General features: G+C 43.1%; 1 protein-coding gene across 1 annotated transcript in view; it reads left to right on the top strand.

Annotated features, from left to right (window-relative positions):
* Positions 1–5,537, top strand: part of Cpe (carboxypeptidase E) — a 101,961-nt gene extending 96,424 nt beyond the window's left edge. The window contains exons 7-9 of the mRNA XM_021169884.2: positions 489–588; positions 3,071–3,189; positions 4,857–5,537. Of these exons, the coding sequence (XP_021025543.1) occupies positions 489–588; positions 3,071–3,189; positions 4,857–4,955 (318 nt within the window). The 3' untranslated portion in view covers positions 4,956–5,537. The remainder of the gene's footprint in view (positions 1–488; positions 589–3,070; positions 3,190–4,856) is intronic.
* Positions 5,538–17,776: the final 12,239 nt, after the last annotated feature.

Raw genomic sequence — 17,776 nt, 5'->3', positions numbered from 1 at the left:
GGGGAAAGGAAGAAGGAGGGGGAGGGGGAGGGGAGGAGACAGGGAGGGAGAGGGGAAAGGAAGAGGGAGAGAGAGATAGGGGAAAGGAAGAGGGAGAGAGAGAGGGGAAAGGAAGAGGAAGAGGGAGAGGGGAGTGAGAGGAAGAGGAAAAGGGGAGGGAGAGGGAGGGGGAGGGGAGGGGAGAGAGGGAGAAGGGAGGCTAAAACTTCACAAACACAACAGGCTTTTTTTTTTCTTTTCTTTTGTTATTCGGAATGTCCTTCAAAATCCCTGTTTTGCATAGAACCTGACACCCCTTCTCAGAAGGTGACTTCTCATTTCTTTGAGAAAAAGCCTAGAAAAGAATGCACAGGCGGTTTGTGCCCGTTCTGTTTCTTAAATAATGAGACTCTACAATATATTGCTAGAAAACACGAAGATGCTTGACATGAAGTACATTTTAAATCCGTTTCTATTGTAATTTTTGTGGCTGTCTTTGACCTTCACAGATACACCGAGGTGTTAAAGGGTTTGTCCGTGACCTTCAGGGTAACCCGATTGCCAACGCAACCATTTCTGTGGACGGGATAGACCATGATGTCACCTCGGGTAGGTATTATTATTTTATTTTAGGGTTTTTTTTTTTTTTTGCCTTGATCTGGAGCTAAGAATCATGAAAATGAACATAACCACTAATTATCAAAATTAAAATTCGCATACAAATTCTAAACATAGCAATAATTGTTTCATCTGCCTTTACACCGACTCTGCCCCCAATTCCACGTTATTCTGTGAGACTAACAGTGAAGCCTAGGATGTTTCAAGCCAGCAGGTGGCGCCCTTTACCCAGCGCGAGCGGTTGTACGTCTGCTGCCCCGCTTCAGGTTGGGAGCAGCTAAGGTTAAAATCCCAGCATGTGTGTGTCTGGGTATCCTTATACATTTCTACTAAGCTCATTTTACTTTAACCACCACCCACTGGAATCCCTGTAGCCAGATAACAAAAGCAGTAACAAGAACACTCTTCTTAGTCTTTAGAATTATTTAACATTTCATTTATTTTCTAAGGCCTTATTGTCCTCTTAAAATCATTTATACACACATTCAGCAATTCATCACTATCCCGCCAAGTTTCGGCATGCTTTTCCAGCTAGCATTCTCGAACCCAAGTCGAGATCCTAACCCAAGGGCAGGACACAAGCCTAATGCCCCCCTGGCCACAGGATATTGTTCCCTTAACTCGGGAAATGCTATTTTCTCTGCATCCCATGATGCAAATAACGTGGGAGAAATCTAATCCTAGAAAGGAATGAAACGGAGATTTGTGTGTTCCCGCTCTGACAGGAAGGTTTTCCCCAAGGCAAGTGCTGCAGCTCTCAGGAGAGAAAGTGTCCCAGATGGAATGTATTGCAGCTCCGAGGGGAGAGGTTTCCCCTGTGTAAGTGTTACAGCTCTGAAGGGAAAGGTACCCTAGAAGTCAGGAGACAAGGAATACCACAAGGTTAAACTGCACCTCACACAAGGCATTTACTAGGGAAGACACAAGAGGGTGGCTGCCTCTGCTTGCTTGAGAGGCAGCAGGGAATGGAGCAGGAGACAGATTATATTTGGTTTTGGAGGTTGGAGAGGGGGGGCAAGGAGTTTTTCAGAGTGGGGATTGGTGATAGTTAAAGTCCTGAGCTTGGGGCAAGCCCAGGGACTGGTGGAACTTTGAGTTTAGGGAATAGTGGGCTTGGTGGGTTATAAAACTGGGAAGGGAGCTTGGATCTTTTACCCTATAGTTTGGGCTGTAAGAATGTTGTCCTTTTTTTTTTTTTTTTTTTTTAAATTTTGATGGGAAGGCCATTAGACTATAAATGAAAACTAGCACAAAAATAAAGTGAAGTGAGTTCTCCTGGAAGCCCAGCGATGCTTCAAGAGAAGGAGAGAGTCGATAAAGGGGTCCAGTAAAATTACCCTTGTGAGGGAAGGATTGGATCTGGCAGCATGGAGACTCTTGACCGAATCTCTATCAAGCAAGTGATTGGTGTGAACAGAGGCAATCCAGGCAAGCCTAGGGGACAGCCAGCCTTTAGTGGTGGAAAATATTAACACGTTAAGGAAATTTTGCTGTAAGGCACAGATGAGGGGTGTGTGTTAGAGGCACAGGCAAAATGGAGAGTGTAAACTGCCCACTAGGATCTTTGCTACTCAAAGTGTAGGGCTGAAAGCCTTAGAGGCCTTAGCGTCACCCAGGAGAGTTAGGCATGCAGGATCCAAGGCCTCACTTCTGAGCTAGCCAGGCAGATCTTGTATTTTGCCAACTTTGCCATTTGATTGACATGCACCTGAGTATGGGAAGAACTGTTGTTGAAATGGGATACTGATGGGCCAGAAGGCCGGAGAGGAAAGCGACCATGATCTACATGAACCTGGGAGATGTTTAGGGACTGGGAACTGGTCACCATGGGTGTTCACCCAAGCTTCTTAACAGCCATCTTGGTTGTCTAGCAGAGTATAGAGCTGGTAGTTTGCCGTGATTGAAGGGAGAAAGACAGCCGAGTTAAGGCCCATGCCTGAGCTCAGTGTAAGGGGCCACGGGACCCAGTTTATGTTTAGGAGAAACTTGAGGGAGTGAAAGAGACTAAATCATAGCTTAGCTTAAGAATTCCAGACTCAGTTCCCGAATGGCACTGCAGACCAATGCCATGTAAGTCTTCAGAAGTTGAGATTATTGGCAAGGACCCAGGGGATTCTAATGAGGCTACCTTGGGGCTATGCTTTGTGAAACATTGATCTAGAAGATTCTTGGGACCTGAGTTCTTTACCTGGAAAGAATGAAAATGCAGTGCTCAGGTGATCCTTACCACTTGGGGATTATATGGGACCAAGAGACTCATATATTGTAGGGCTTATTAAATATTAGCATGGCTATCTGGGGCTTGGCTCTAAGACACGAGGCATGTGGAGAGAGACGTTTGCACTCTTTCTCCTGGAATTTCATCAGAGTAAGGACTCACTGAAAGTCAACAGAGCTAATGATGTGCTGGTCCTCAGATGGCATAATTGCCCTTTCCCACATGTGCCTAGCTTTGATGTTCTGTTTCTTACAGCTAAGGATGGGGATTACTGGCGATTGCTTGCTCCTGGAAACTATAAACTTACAGCCTCTGCTCCTGGCTACCTGGCAATCACAAAGAAAGTAGCAGTTCCTTTCAGCCCTGCTGTTGGGGTAAGTATTCATAAAAAGAGCTGAGAATAATAACTTGCCATTGTCAAACATATCAGAGAAATTTATAGTTAACCTTCACTATAGCCTTACAAGGTAGGCACCATGACTATCCCCACTTAACAGATGAGAAAACTGAGGTCTAACAAAGTTCGGTGACTTGATCATGGTCACTGCTTTTGAAGAGATGCACAATAATACAAAATTAGACTTAAAATGATACTTTTTATTTCTAGCTTTGATTTCAATATAAATGGGATTCTTTTCCAGTTATCTTCTCCTCTGTAGCACCCAGCTCAGTGCCTTACTCACTATATACTAGAAAAAATAAAAAAGCCCGAAGATAATTTTAGGCACTTAACTAAACGTTTGTTAGGAATGCACAATGAATGCTGGGGCCATGACTCAACAGGGAAGCCCTGTTTCTCAAGTGTGCACGACAACCAGGATTTGATCTCCACACCCAAGAACATGTCCCTCAGACATGGCAGCTGGCTGAGATCCACACCCAGTAGACATGGCAGCCCACCTGGAATCCAGTGCTAGAAGGCAGAGATGGGGGATCCTTGGCGAGCTGCCAGCTAGACTAGTATATAGTTAACCTGGACCCTGCCCCAGAGGATAAGGTGGAGAGCAATGGAAGACTCCAGCCACCAACCTCAGACCATTAAGGTAGCCTGAAGAATGTTCAACGAAAAGACTTGCGTAAGGAAACTTCACTGTAATTTTGTTGATATATCAGGAATTCAAAGTATAAATAGCTAGTGTGTGTGTGTGTGTGTGTGTGTGTGTGCTTGTGATGCACACATGTGACACATGTGCCCCAGACTGGCTGAGCAACAGCTCTCAACACTGAGCAGTTCTCCCATTTCCAAACATTTTGGTTTTGCAAACAAAAGATCTTGAGTTTCAAAAACTGGTTTATTAAATTTAACTGTGTGTGCATGTACATGAGGCAGTGCACTGTGAAAGGCAGGAAGCAGATTTGGTCAGGGATCCCTGGAAACAAGGTGGCTCCAGGCACAGGCTGGGACAGGCTCAACTCCTTCCTCCCTTAACATTTCAGATAGTCTGAGAATGTAATGAATGTAACGCTATACCCAAATAAGCAGGTATTGAAGCAAGCATATAAAGGAACATTTAGTTCCAGCGAATATGGGAGACTAAGGAGGACTGGCTCAGGGTTGTGGTTGGAACAGCCTTTTATGTAGGTATGCGTAGATTCTCTATTGACTCCCTTTAGCTCATTAGGACAGAAGATTCCATATGCATATTTGAGGGTCTCTTTAACAAATTCATGATCTGAAAAACAGCACTTTGTGGACGAGTCACCAATACATTGAGCTGTATTCTGTTAGTCCAAACTCCCAACCAGGACAAAACTCATGACTGAGAGGCAGAGCTCATGAGATGAAGGACTGTCCACGAGGGGGTGGGGGGAGGCAGTCATGGCTTTTATAAAACAGGAGCTGTTTTGAAGCTATTCAGTTTAAGGTGAACTCTCTTCTGAATGTTGTACCTACAAAACTCTATTGTATTTATCACGGATTTTAAAAATACTCCTTTAATTCAGGTGGCTAGACTGAGTCTATTCTACTGTACAAGCTACAAACCACCTTTTTAATTATATAAGTGACTTGACAGCAATCTGTTCTGGTTTTCCTCTTCAGGTGGACTTTGAGCTGGAGTCTTTCTCTGAAAGGAAGGAGGAGGAGAAGGAAGAATTGATGGAGTGGTGGAAAATGATGTCAGAAACTTTGAATTTTTAAGAAAGGCTTCTAACTAATTGCTTTAATCTATCTATAGACTGTAGTAAGATGCAATGTGGCTCTTTTATTTTAGGTTGTGTGCAGTTAATATTTAATATTGATTTATTTTTGATCATTTAAGTAGTAGTTAGTAATCACTTAAACACACCCGGACAGAAATATAATGTCTGGATCTACTTCATTCTTACATTAACATTCGCTTTAAAATCTAGTGAAGCTCTTTTAACGTAATGGGTGACAATGCCATATGACAGATGCCATGAAGAAGTCAACTGATATAGCTTGGATCTGTGAACCCTGTACTGCGAGAATCACATAGTTCCATATAAGTTGTCCTTAGTCTCTTGTGCTGATTCACTGTATAAGCATGATCCTGATAATGCACTTTGGATGGGAAGAAAATGTACGTGCTTTTCAAAGGGGCTCTGAACAGAATGAAAACCTAGTTCTTGCGTGTACTTTGAAGAATGGAATTGTATTAGTCAGCCTGTTAATGCCACTTCAGAGTTTGGGGTTTTGTCTTGATTGTAGATTGGCCCAGAATTGCATTCTGAATGAATAAAGGCAAAAACCAAAAAAAAACATGGTGTGCATTTTCTCGACCGCTTTTTTGGTCTAATGCTGTAGTTTCATGGTCAAAAAATATTTCATATATGTGTGTGTGTGTGTGTGTATGTGTGTGTCTGCATGTGAGTTTATGTTCCTAAGTGGCTTATAAAGGTGAGAAGGCCTTCAGATTCCCTGAGATTAGACTTGCAGGCAGTTGTAGGTGCTGTGATTGGAATCTGCTTCTCTCAACTCATTGGCACAGGGGGAAATTTTCTAAACAGAACTCCAATGGCACACACTTTAAGATCAAGAATTGATAAATGGGACCTCATGAAACTGGAAAGCTTCTGTAACCAAAGGACATAGCCAATAAGACAAATTGGCAACCTGCAGATTGTGAAAAAATCCTCACTAATCCCACATCCAGTAGAGGGCTAATATCCAAAATATATAAAGAACTCAAGAAGCTAACCACTAAAAAACCCAAACAACATAATCAAAAAATGAGGTATAGAACTAAACTGAGAATTCACAACAGAGGAATTTTGAATGGCTGAGAAACACTTAAAAGAAGTGTTCAAAGTCCTAAGTGATCAGAGAAATGCAAATCAAAACAACCCTGAGATTTCACCTTACACCAATCAGAATGGTTAAGATCAAAATGTCAGGTGACAGCACATGTTGGCGAGGATGTGGAGAAAGAGGAACACTCCTCCATTGCTGATGGGACTGAAAACTGGTACAACCACTCTGGAAATCAATCTGGAAGTTCCTCAGAAAATTGGAAATAGATCTACCTGAAGATCCAGCAATACTACTCTTGGAAATATATCCAAAAGATGCCCCACCATGCCACAGGGGCACATGTTCCACTATGTTCATAGCAGCCTTGTTTGTGATAGTCAGAAGCTGGGAACATCCCAGATGTCCCACAACAGAAGAATGGATACAGAAAATGTGGTATATTTATACAATGGAATACTATTCAGCTATTAAGAACGTGGACATCCTGAGTTTTGCAGGCAAATGGATGGAACTAGAAAATATCATCCTGAGTGAGGTAACTCAGACCCAAAAGGACATGTTTGGTATGTACTCATTAATAAGTGGATGTTAGCCAAAAAAATGTACAGAATACTCAAAATACAGTCCACAGAACTCAAAAAGGTCAACTAGCTGAAGGGTTCAAGTGAAGGCCTCAGTCACACTTGGGAGGGAGAAAAAGCAATCACAAGTGGGGAGGTAGGGGCGACTTAGGAGGGAAAGGGGGTTGGGGGAGGGGAACATGATTTGGTATTGTGTGGGGGGAAAAAGGACTGAAGCCCTGAGGGCCAGCAAAAAGAATGGAAACAGGCAACCTCGGGAGGTAGGAGGTTGGGGGGATCCTCCAGAAAGTACCAGAGACCTTGGAGGTGAGAGACTCTCAGGACTCAAAAGGAGGAACCTTAGATGAAATGCCCTATGTTGGGGAAAAGGAACTTGTAGAGTCCACCTCCAGCAGAAAGACAGGGCATCAAGTGAGGGATGGGGTTGCCATCCCACAGTCAAAACTCTGACTCATAATTGTTCCTGTCTGAAAGAACTGCAGGGGTGGAAATGGAAAGGGGCCTGAAGAAAAGAAGGTCCGCTGACAGGCCCAAAGTGGGATCCAGATCAAAGGGAGGCCCCAAGGCTGGAGACTATTACTGAGGTTATGGAGATCTCACAAAAAGGGACCTAACATGACTGCCCTCTGAGAGACCCAACAAGCAGCTGAAAGAGTCAGATACAGATATTTGTACCCAACTAATGGACAGAAGCTGCTGACCCCTGTGGTTGAATTAGAGGAAAGTTGGAAGAAGCTGAGGAGGAGGGCAACTCTGTAGGAGGACCAGCAGTCTCAATTAACCTGGAGCCTTGAGATCTCTCAGACACTGGACCACCAACCAGGTAGTATACACCAGCTGCTATGAGGCCCCCAATGCATATACAGCAGAGGGCTTCCGGGTCTGCATTCAGTTAGAGAAGACCCTCAAGTGACTTGAAGCCCCAGGGAGTTTAGAGGTCTGGTGGTATGGGGTGTGTCTGGGGTGTGTGTGGGGTAGGGACATCCTTGTGGAGACAGGAGGGGTGGGTAGGGGGTATGGGATGTGGAACAGTCAGAGGTGGACCAGGGGGGGAGAATAAAATCTGGAGTTTAAAATAAATAAATAAAAAAGTTAAAAATCTATTCAAATACATATAACCCCCTAGGAGGAGCCTGTAGAGTTGGGAGAAAAGTAGACCCAAGCTGAACTCCAAGGAAATTCAAGGTTTTGCTGTTTATAATGTCTACCTAATAGGAAATGCTAGATAGTTCTAGAAAAGAAACAACCTTCAATATTGTTGCTAAAAACTTATATTATTTGTAGGTGATAATGTAGCTCTGTTGGTTCAGTGCTTGCCTGGTGCACATGAAGCTTTGTGTTCATTCCCCAGCTCTACACAAACTGGACATGGCTATGTAAGCCTGTTATTTTAGCACTTGGGAGGTTGAGGCAGGAGGATCCAAAGTTCAAGGTCATTTTTGGCTTCAAAGCAAATTTAAGGTCAGTTTAACCTACATGAGACCCTGTCTTAAAAGAAGAAGAATCACAAATCTTGCAGTAATTTGTTCTGCTTCGGTCTTAAGTCTATGTCATTCACCAGGAGCTACGTCTTGCATCTAGTGAGCCATCTGTGTTCAATCCTTTCACCTTGTGGCTCTGCTCTCTCAGCACAAGTGTTCCTTAGTTTCCGTCATTTTTCACCAGATCTCCAGTGACCAGGACTAGCCTTGCAGCCTCACTTAGCCACAATGTTTGATAAACTCCACCATCACTGGCAGTCTTCCCTCTTAGCTGTCAATGAAACTGCACTCCTCTATTTCTAAGTATGGGATTGACACACAAGGTCTAAGAACTTAGTCATTTTGAGCTGTGGCCTTGAGCTTGGAATATCCTTCTGGGTTTCTATATCAGAGTCACACATCTCTATCCCTGGCCAGTAGACTTAAGAACTAATCATATGTCTGTCTATGCTCCTCACAGCCAACACACCCAAACAACACCAGCAATATTCCCGTCTAAAGTGATGAAGAATAAATGGCATACTGTACTTACTAGTCTGTGCAATTCTGAAGTCTTGCACATACATATTTACTTATTCTTTAAAATTTCATGTTAAGTACATAATGTATTATTATATTAACTTCTCCTTTACACCATTCAATTCTTCCTAGCTCTTCCTACCTTCTCCCAACTTCATTTCCTCATTTCTCTCTCTTTCTTTGTGCCTGTCTGCCTGCCTGTCTGTCTTTTGTTATGGCTCACTGAGTCTAGTTAGTGAAGCCCATCTGCACACAGGTATGTGGCCACCCACTAGAGATTGCTAACCTATCAGGAGCCACACCCTCAGCAGTCATTAGGGGTCAATATCCTCTTTGGGGGAGGGGTGGGGGTAGGTGAGGACTCTACACCCCACTTCCCTCACCCAGGGCCCACTGCTTGATCTTGGTTAGGTCTTGGTGTGGCAGCCATAGATGCTGTAAGTTCATGGGTACATATGTCCTGTCATGTCTACAAGGCAGTTTTGCCCCATCCTTCCTAATCTCTGGGTCTTAGAGTCTTTTTTGCTTTCTTTTTCTGTGATGTTTCCTGTGCCTTGTGATATAGATGTTCCATGTTTAGACAGACATTTTTATAGCCCACTGTTTTGAGGGCTGAAAATGTTCCTGGGTTTCGAACTGATTTTGCACTGTAGGAAAAGTTTACCTCCTTCTCCTCCTCTTTCTCCTCCTGCTTCGTGGTCCTAAATTTGCTCTCTTGTACTCTTTGCCTCATCCACTTAGGACCTACATTGGAGAAGGTTCCACCTTGCATACCCATATACTGGGTCTGGGAGGTGATCCTGGGTGGTCTTGCCCTTTCAACCATCTTGGGTATCCAAGGATATAACTTGGATATATTGGACATAGGGTTTGTTTATAACTTCTAGACTGGCCTTGACCTCAAAACAATCTTCCTGTCACCACCTCCTGAGTGCTGGAATTACAGATGCCTAGCTTCATGGTCAGTGTCTTAATGTATTTCAGTTTCACCTAAAGAGAGTTGGATTGTGTGTTGTTGGAAGGAAATTCCTTCCTGGCATTGTCTTGAAGGAGCTACATCCCAATCTCCAGTACTCACTTGTTTCTTCTGTGAGAAAAGATCCTTATCTAGTTGCTGAGCAACACCAGGGATGCTAATCAAGTGGAACAAATTAATTAAAGGCCTGAAGCACCTCCCCCTACATCTCTGTCTTTTCCCTAGAGTTTGATGCAAGCTTTCCCTTGGGAAGCCTGTAGAAGCTCTGGGTACTTGTGCTGATCTTGTGAAGGAGGCAGATGAGAGCAGACAATTAATAGAGTCATTAGTGCATAGAGCACTAATTAATTTCCTTAAACAATTTATCAGTAAGAAAGTGTATCTCCACTTAGTCTACTTTCCAGCTGGTTCTGAACAAAGGGATGAATGGGAGAGATGGGTCTTAAGTGTTGAACACCTGAACTTCTCAGGAACACAGAATTTTAGTAGTTTCTGTATCAGTTTTTATCAGAACTGAACTGTGAACATTATCTTTCTTTCAAGTGTATACTTCTCTTTTTGTAGTCCTGGATGAGCTGGCTATGGCGGTATACACCATTAATCCTAGCACTTGGGAGGCAGAGGCAGGTAGACCTTCAGAACTTTGAGGTCAGCCTGGTCTGCATAGCAAGTTCCAGGACAGCCAGGGAAACCTAGATAGGGTTTAGAGAAAACCTGTAACAAACAAACAAACAAACAAACAAACAAATGCATGCAAATGAACACAGAAAATGAAACACAAAACAATAACAGCAACAAAACCAAACAAAAAACTCACAAACCAAAATATAATCCTAGATGGTAAGACATTTTGTGGAAGTTTTTCTATACTGTTGCTAACTAAAAACTTGAAATAAGATATTTGATGTGTTTTTAAATGGAAGGTTAACACTGGAGATGTAGTCCAAGTGTTAAAGGCGTGTGGGTTAGGAACAGCCAAGTTGTGTTGCTCTAGATAACAAAAATCAGAAAGGGAGGGGCCTGGGAAGTTGATTTTAGTTCAATAACACAGATTGAACTTTTTTTCAAGGACAATGAAAACCAGACATCACTGTGCAGGGAATAGCTACACAGACTGATTCCCAGTTCTTGACATAAACAAAGAGAAACAGTATTTTGCAGAGATGAAACACTGAACTTTGGTATTCATATTTTATTTATACAGACAGCCTCTGAAATCTTCCCATGATATCTTGTGGGAAGCTTAAAAAGAAAAAAAAACCATCATTTAATCCAACATGTTGCAAAGATTCTCTTTTCAAGCTTTTCATGAGGATTGTCTTCCATGGCTACAATTGGATGACATTTGGAATTTCTACCTCAAAAATGTATAGATAGAATGTTCCCTGATTTTCTTCTCACCTTGAAAATACACAACATCCTGGTTTTGATATTTTAAATAAATGATAGTCTGGGTCACTATAAATACTTTAATTCCGTGCTCCCCTCTCTGCCTCTCTTTCTTTCCTCCCACCCTTCCTAATCTAGATGATTAATGTATGCATGCATTGACTCAATCATGACTTGTTTGCCTGGGCAGTGCACATGTGTAGTTTTCTATGATTAATTTATATCACTGCAAAATCTCCCAGGAATCTGTGCTTATAAGACAGGGCAAATATCTGGCTTATGTAAGGAAAAGGTATCAGAGTGATACAAGCTGATGTTGAATATAATCTGCAATAATGGCTCAGATAAGAAAAATCACAACAGTGAAATTTGTCGAAAGTGCTCCTGATGTCAGGAGCTATGAGACTTTAAAATGTTGGCAGGATCTGTGAGTTTTTCTTCTTTTAGACTTAAAGATCCTTTGGCTCTTTTTGTATTTTCTTCATTTCATCCCCTGCTTTTGAAGATTCATTCAGCAATGGCTAGGGTCTGGGTTCTCTTCCTGGGGTTTGAAAATCACCTTGCCCTGGTATGAGGTATTACCACCATCATCATCATCATCATCCTCACTGTCTGCATCCTCCTCACCACCATCACTGTCACCTCCAGCTCCATCATCCTCACTGTTCCTGTCCCCATCACTGTCATCTCTGTTTCCATCATCATCACTGTCACCATCACTGTCATCTCCATCTTTGTCATCCTCATCACCACTGTCATCATCACTGTCACTTCCATCTCTACCATCCTCACTGTCACCATCACTATCACCACTGTCCTCATCACTGACATCTCCATCTCTATCATCTTCACTATCACTGTCATCTTCACTGTCACTTCTGTTTCCACCTTCCTCACCATCATGGTCACCGTCACTGTCATCTCCATCTCTTTTACCTCTATTTCCCTCCTCCTCCTCATCATCACTGTCATCTTCATCTTTATCACTGGAAGCATCCTTTCACCACCTTCATCTATCTGGACCATTTTTATATTCTTCACCATTGTTGAGCACGTGTCTTTTGGCACATACCATGTCAAACAGTGAAATTCACTATTTTTCAACCACCTTGTATGGTAAGAGTTCCTCTAGTATTCTCATGTAACTAATGAAGAAAACAATCTGGAGTTTCAAGTGAGATGCTACACCTCAGTGAGCTGGCAAATAGGAGTACAATATTCAAAGTCCACCCAGGCTGACCTTGAGCCCACCCTGGCTTGCTTAGTTGGCATAACCCAGAGATTTTATTTTTCTAGTCAATGAACCTCTTCAGCTGACCTTTTCACAGATGCCAATGGCTATACTTTGGGTTTCAGGAAACTTATTTTTTTTAAATTTTTTTTTGGTTTTTTGAGATAGGGTCTCTCAGTGTAGCCCTGGCTGTCCTGGAACTCACTTTGTAGACCAGGCTGGCCTTGAACTCAAAAACCCACCTGCCTCTGCCTCCCAAGTGCTGGGATTAAAGGTGTGTGCCACCACCACCTGGCTTATTACCTATTCTGAAGAAGACATTTTAAAAACACCATTTCAGTAAGTGCAGTGTCTTGTATTCTTGCCATGAGAATTTCTGTGAATCTAATTAGCTCAACCAATATCCCCATGGAAATGGTGATGTTTGGCACAATGTTACACTTACTGAAGACAGACATGTTTCAGTATTTATCTGGACAGGCCAGGCCAGGCACTTACATCATCCCAAGAGAGGAAGACCCAGCACCACACCCTCCCACTGTCTCCCAGCTTCCCAGGGGATTTTCTGGGAAACCACTCGGATGCTGGTCCTGGCTAATGTCTTGTCTTACAGTCACATTATAATCAGGAAAACCCTACAGAGGTGGGCTGCACTAACTAAAGTGTAGGAGTCTTAAATCAGGTGGGAAACTGATGCCAAGAAGACTTGAAGACAAAGTCAGACACACTTTCAGGCATGAACAGTGAAGCTTCTGCTCAGTGTATAGTCTAGAAGGAAGGCTTGCAGGAAGGGACCTGTGCAGCACTTGTCAAATTCACTGGTTAGTGTATGCAGAATATTTAGGAATCTGACTGCATATATAATGTGCCCAAAATGCAGTCAACGTTATTACTAGCACCTCTATTAGGATGTGTGGTTATTACTTAAAGATATGTTGTTATCTATCTTATGTGATTACAGAGTATGTGTGTATGTGATTGTGTGTGCACGAGTAAAGACCAGACATTGGTGTCTTTCTCAGTCATTCCCTACCTTACATTTCTCACAGGAAATGTTGAGTTCCCTTGTTGAGACAGGCTAGTAGAACAGCAAGCCCCAGGAATTTGCCAATCGGTGCCCTTAGGGCTTGGGTTGCAGACATGCACCACTTTCAGCTTCCCTGTCTCTCCATCTGTGTCTCTCTGTCTCTGTCTCTGTCTCTCCTTCTCTTCCTCCTTCCTCCCTATAACAAGAGTGCTCAGGATCTGATGTATGCCAAGCACATTGTCAACTGAGCCAGTTCATTAGCCCCTGATACACTATCACTTACAAAAGAAATGAAATTAGTTGGTGCTTAGACACTGGGGCCTGACCCAAGGAAGCCAAAGGCCCACAGCCTTATTGGAAAAGTGATGTGGTGTAGTACTGGGCTATAAAGAGACCTTGGTTCCTCTTAAATATCCCTGTTGCAGATCAACTTGCGTTGAGGCATCTGCACGTGACTTGCATCTGCCAATAGCCTTGAAGGATCAGCAGTGAGGACATCATAAGGGGATTTCAAATGCAAGAATGGCCATTAGTAATACAGACCTGGGTTCTACTCACGACTCTCCTTGGATGAGTCTGAAGAACAAGATGTGGGTTTTCTATTTATTACTCTTTAACTGTCCACCGCTTAATATTAAGGCAGGAAAAATCTAAACAAGAGAGAAGTTGGGCCTGGTGGCTTACACCTGCAATCCTAGCACTTGGCAAACTGAGACAGGCTAGTCATTGTGGACTGGAGGTTGGTCTCAAGTATGTACTGAGTTTTAGGACAGCCTGGGTGATAGTGTACTTAAAACAAAACAAAGCAATTTTCTCTCTTGCTTTTACTTAAATATCCCTGTTTCATATCAACACACACAGACACACATGAACAGGGAGGGCAGGAGGGAGGAAGGGAAAGATGGAGGAAGAGGAGAGGGGGAGACAGAGAGAAGAGAGCAAATTGTTAAAACTTGTTGGAAAATGGTCACCAAAGCATCCACTGGGGATGAAATGGTATAAGACAAGGAACTTTGTCCAGATGCTCTGGGTTATAGGAATGTGAACGTTTACCTGCAGGTGTTTGCTGAGGGAGTGAGTCCTGGAGGACTGTCTGGCAGGCGATGATCAGCACACATCTAAACAAAGGCATCCCAACATAAACTTCCAATAAAACCAGAGCCTGTCACCTACAACTGTCTGCCACTGCCACTGCCACTGCCACTGCCACTGCCACTGCCACTGCCACTGCCTGTTTCCCTCACTGACACTTACGGACACCTAGTGTTTGCCTGTCATCATTGTTGTAAAGTGGAGAGAGATGTTGTCTATCCCTTGTGCTTTTTTTTTTCTATGCATTTTTTCAAAGTTAAGTCATGACAGACTCCCTCTCTTAGAATTATTCATGGACCCAACTGACAAATTAGCACTGTATTTAATGAATTCCTAACATGAATTCCTAAGAAGTCACTCATTCATTACCCTAGAACAACACAAGTTAGGGAAAATGACAGGCCCTTTTATGGGTAGCTGAATCACTGATTGGAGGGTCAGAGTTTGAATTTTCTAGTGGACCCTCTGATAACAGTTCCTCATTCTGCTTACATCAGCATACAGTTATTCTAAAAATTTCTGGAAAAAAATCAGACCCATTGTGTCGGACCTACTCCTGTCCCCTCATCTTGCCATGGGTTATCTAGGGCAGTCCATCTCATCAATCACCCGCTGCTGTCTTTTGCGTGGAAACTTCACTCCAAGTTTTTGCCTTAAATTCTAAGAGCAAGACAGTGAGAAAACACTGGGTCTCATCAGGCCTTTGTATATCTGTTGAGATGGCTTCTCTGGGCTTCCTAAATTACTGCTGTGGGATTTGGGGTTCTATTATAGCTGCAGGTGGTACAGCATTCTTCGCTTAAAAGCTAAGATGTATTGCTGTATGTATTAAACACACAGAACTCCTCTGAAGCCAGAGTGTGTCTCTCAGGGTAAGGAGAGCCTCCGGGTTTACTCCCCCATCCTGCTCTCTGTGAAGCAGCTAGAGGAGCTCAGTACTCTAAGTGAATAGGCACATGTGAGGAGAGGGATTACTTGCTGGAGTTTTCTCTTCAGTCCTTTTTAAGCAGGTCCTGTGGGATTGTGCGCACACCAACAACTGCCCCCATACTCCTGCCCACCTCTTCCTTCTCATGAAGTGCTGGGGATTAAATGCCAGGCTTCACAAGCAAGACACCCACTGCTCTATACCACCCTATCCCCAGCTCCACAAACTTGGCCTTCATATTTGTTTTTCTTCATTAATACAGAAAGTATGATCTGGCTCTGGTACTAACAGCACAGGGATCTGAACTCTCAACTCTGTACTAGGGGTGACAGAGCTGACATCTGAGTGAGCTTCCTATGGCCTACCTAAGGTGAAGAGGCAGCATGCCTATACACTTGACATCTGAGCTTCCTTGAGATTGCACACAAACAGATAACAACAGGGAGAAAAAAGGGGAATGCAAGACGTCATTATTTTCCTACCTAAGAGTCACTTTCAAAATATTTAAAAAATTTCCCATTGCTATGACAAAATTCCTGATGCTAGGTACTTTATTGTAAAAATCAGAAGGGCAAGATGTCAAAATCTGTTGATATTTGTTGAGAACCTTGTAGCAGATGGCACTGGGGCAGCACTGCTTGTGTGTGTGTGTGTGTGTGTGTGTGTGTGTGTCACAGCAAACAGGAGGTCCGAGAATGTGATGAACATCATGAGAGCAAACGGAGCTCGCAGAGAGAGTCCTTATTCCTGTGAGGCACACCGCTGATATTCTAATTATAGTGAACAGTTCCCCACTTTTAAAGGGTTCAGGACCAAGTTTCTAGCACATGGAACGGTGTGGTTTTGGCTAAGTTTTTGTAACATGTGTGATGGTTTTTGTTTGTGAATCTGTTCTCTCTCTCTCTCTCTCTCTCTCTCTCTCTCTCTCTCTCTCTTTCATGGTTTTTCAAGTCAGGGTGTCTGTGTGTTATATCCCTGGTTGGCCTGGACTTGCCTTGTAGACCAGGCTGACCTCGAACTTTCAAAGATCCACCTGCCTCTGCCTCCTGAGTGCTGGGATTCAGATGTGCACCACCATGTTCCATTTGTGTTTCTGTGTTTCTACTTACCTGGTCCTTGGGTGTATTTTTTTTTCTGTTAGAAACTTTCATACCCTCTCTTTGTCTCTCCTTCTCCTTTCCCCTCTGTCTTCTTTTCTCCTTGGCATCCTTTCCCTCTGCTTCTCTGGACTTCTCTTTCCTTCCTATCTATCTATCTATCTATCTATCTATCTATCTATCTATCTATCTATCTATCTATCTATCTATCTATCTATCTATCTATCTTGCACCTCTGCCGTGTCCCCTCTGGAGAGGACTTTTCAAAAAAGGAGTTTCCTTGCACCTCAGCCTCTCTCAGCACAGCTTGTTTGCTAAAGACCACTTGACCTGTCCATAACCTTCAAAAGCCACAACCCCAGGTTTTGACCTCCAGAGTTCCTGTCCTGACTCCTAGCTATGCCACGCCTAACTGAAATCCAGCCCCTAGAAATGCAACAGAAATCCTAGAGTTAGGATGCTTCCCTCACTATTGAAGAACTTGCAAAACTTCAACCAACTTATGAATTAACTAACTAACTAGCTAACTACTTAACTACCTCATTAACTAGAACCCAAAGAGGATTAAGTCTGAATTTCAGTTGGCTTGAGAAACTCACTGAGGTTCAGACAAGCAGATCAGCGGTTGAACACAAGGAACTCTGCAGGCTTTTGTAAGCTCACCTGCTGCATGGATGACTGAAGTCTAGGGCACTTATTAAAGTCCTTCCTTCATCATCACCTAAGTCTAGCTTGGTGATCTGTGTTTTCTGTTAGACTCGGCCATATCAAGCTCCTACACCTAGGACAGGTCATTTAGTTATCTAAATGATCCTTAAAGCCATTGGCTCCTCCAAATTCCCACAACCAGGACCAGAGGTGGCTAATTGCACAAATGACCTCTATGTTATCTGTGTGATGGAGACCAGGCCCTGAAGCTAATATAGGTAATTTATCTTTAGAACCCATCTTCTTGGAAGAGATGTGATGGACCTCGTGCTGTGTTTCAGTGTAGTTATACTTCTTGTCCACCGGGGGTTGTCTTACACTACGATTTTTTCCCTCTAATACATTGGGAATGAACCCAAGTTATTAGACTTCTCAAGATCTGATCTAGGTTGATGAGGTCAATCTGCACTGAGTTTTCATTCTTATCTCTTTGGTCCCCTCAAACGACATGAAAATGCCAGTGTACCCTTGCCAGACTGACTAAGATGTGCCAGCATTAAGGTTCTTGAGAAAGATTGGGCTTAATTTCTTGGGGGGAGGTTTTCTTATTTTTAAAGAGGTGATTCTCCTGGCTGATTGCTTTGCTAAAAGACAAAAGCAGTACCCTCAAGGAAAAAAACACACATGTGGTCACAAAGATTCTACATGGAATGAGTCCTCTGTAGAATGCAGACCACATAACCTTTTAAGTGTGAAAATATATTGCCATTTATGGAAA

The sequence above is a fragment of the Mus caroli genome, chromosome 8, assembly GCF_900094665.2.
Source record: "Mus caroli chromosome 8, CAROLI_EIJ_v1.1, whole genome shotgun sequence".
NCBI lineage: Eukaryota > Metazoa > Chordata > Mammalia > Rodentia > Muridae > Mus > Mus caroli.
Note: the sequence above shows the minus strand (reverse complement) of the source record. Positions and strands in the feature narration are given on the sequence as shown.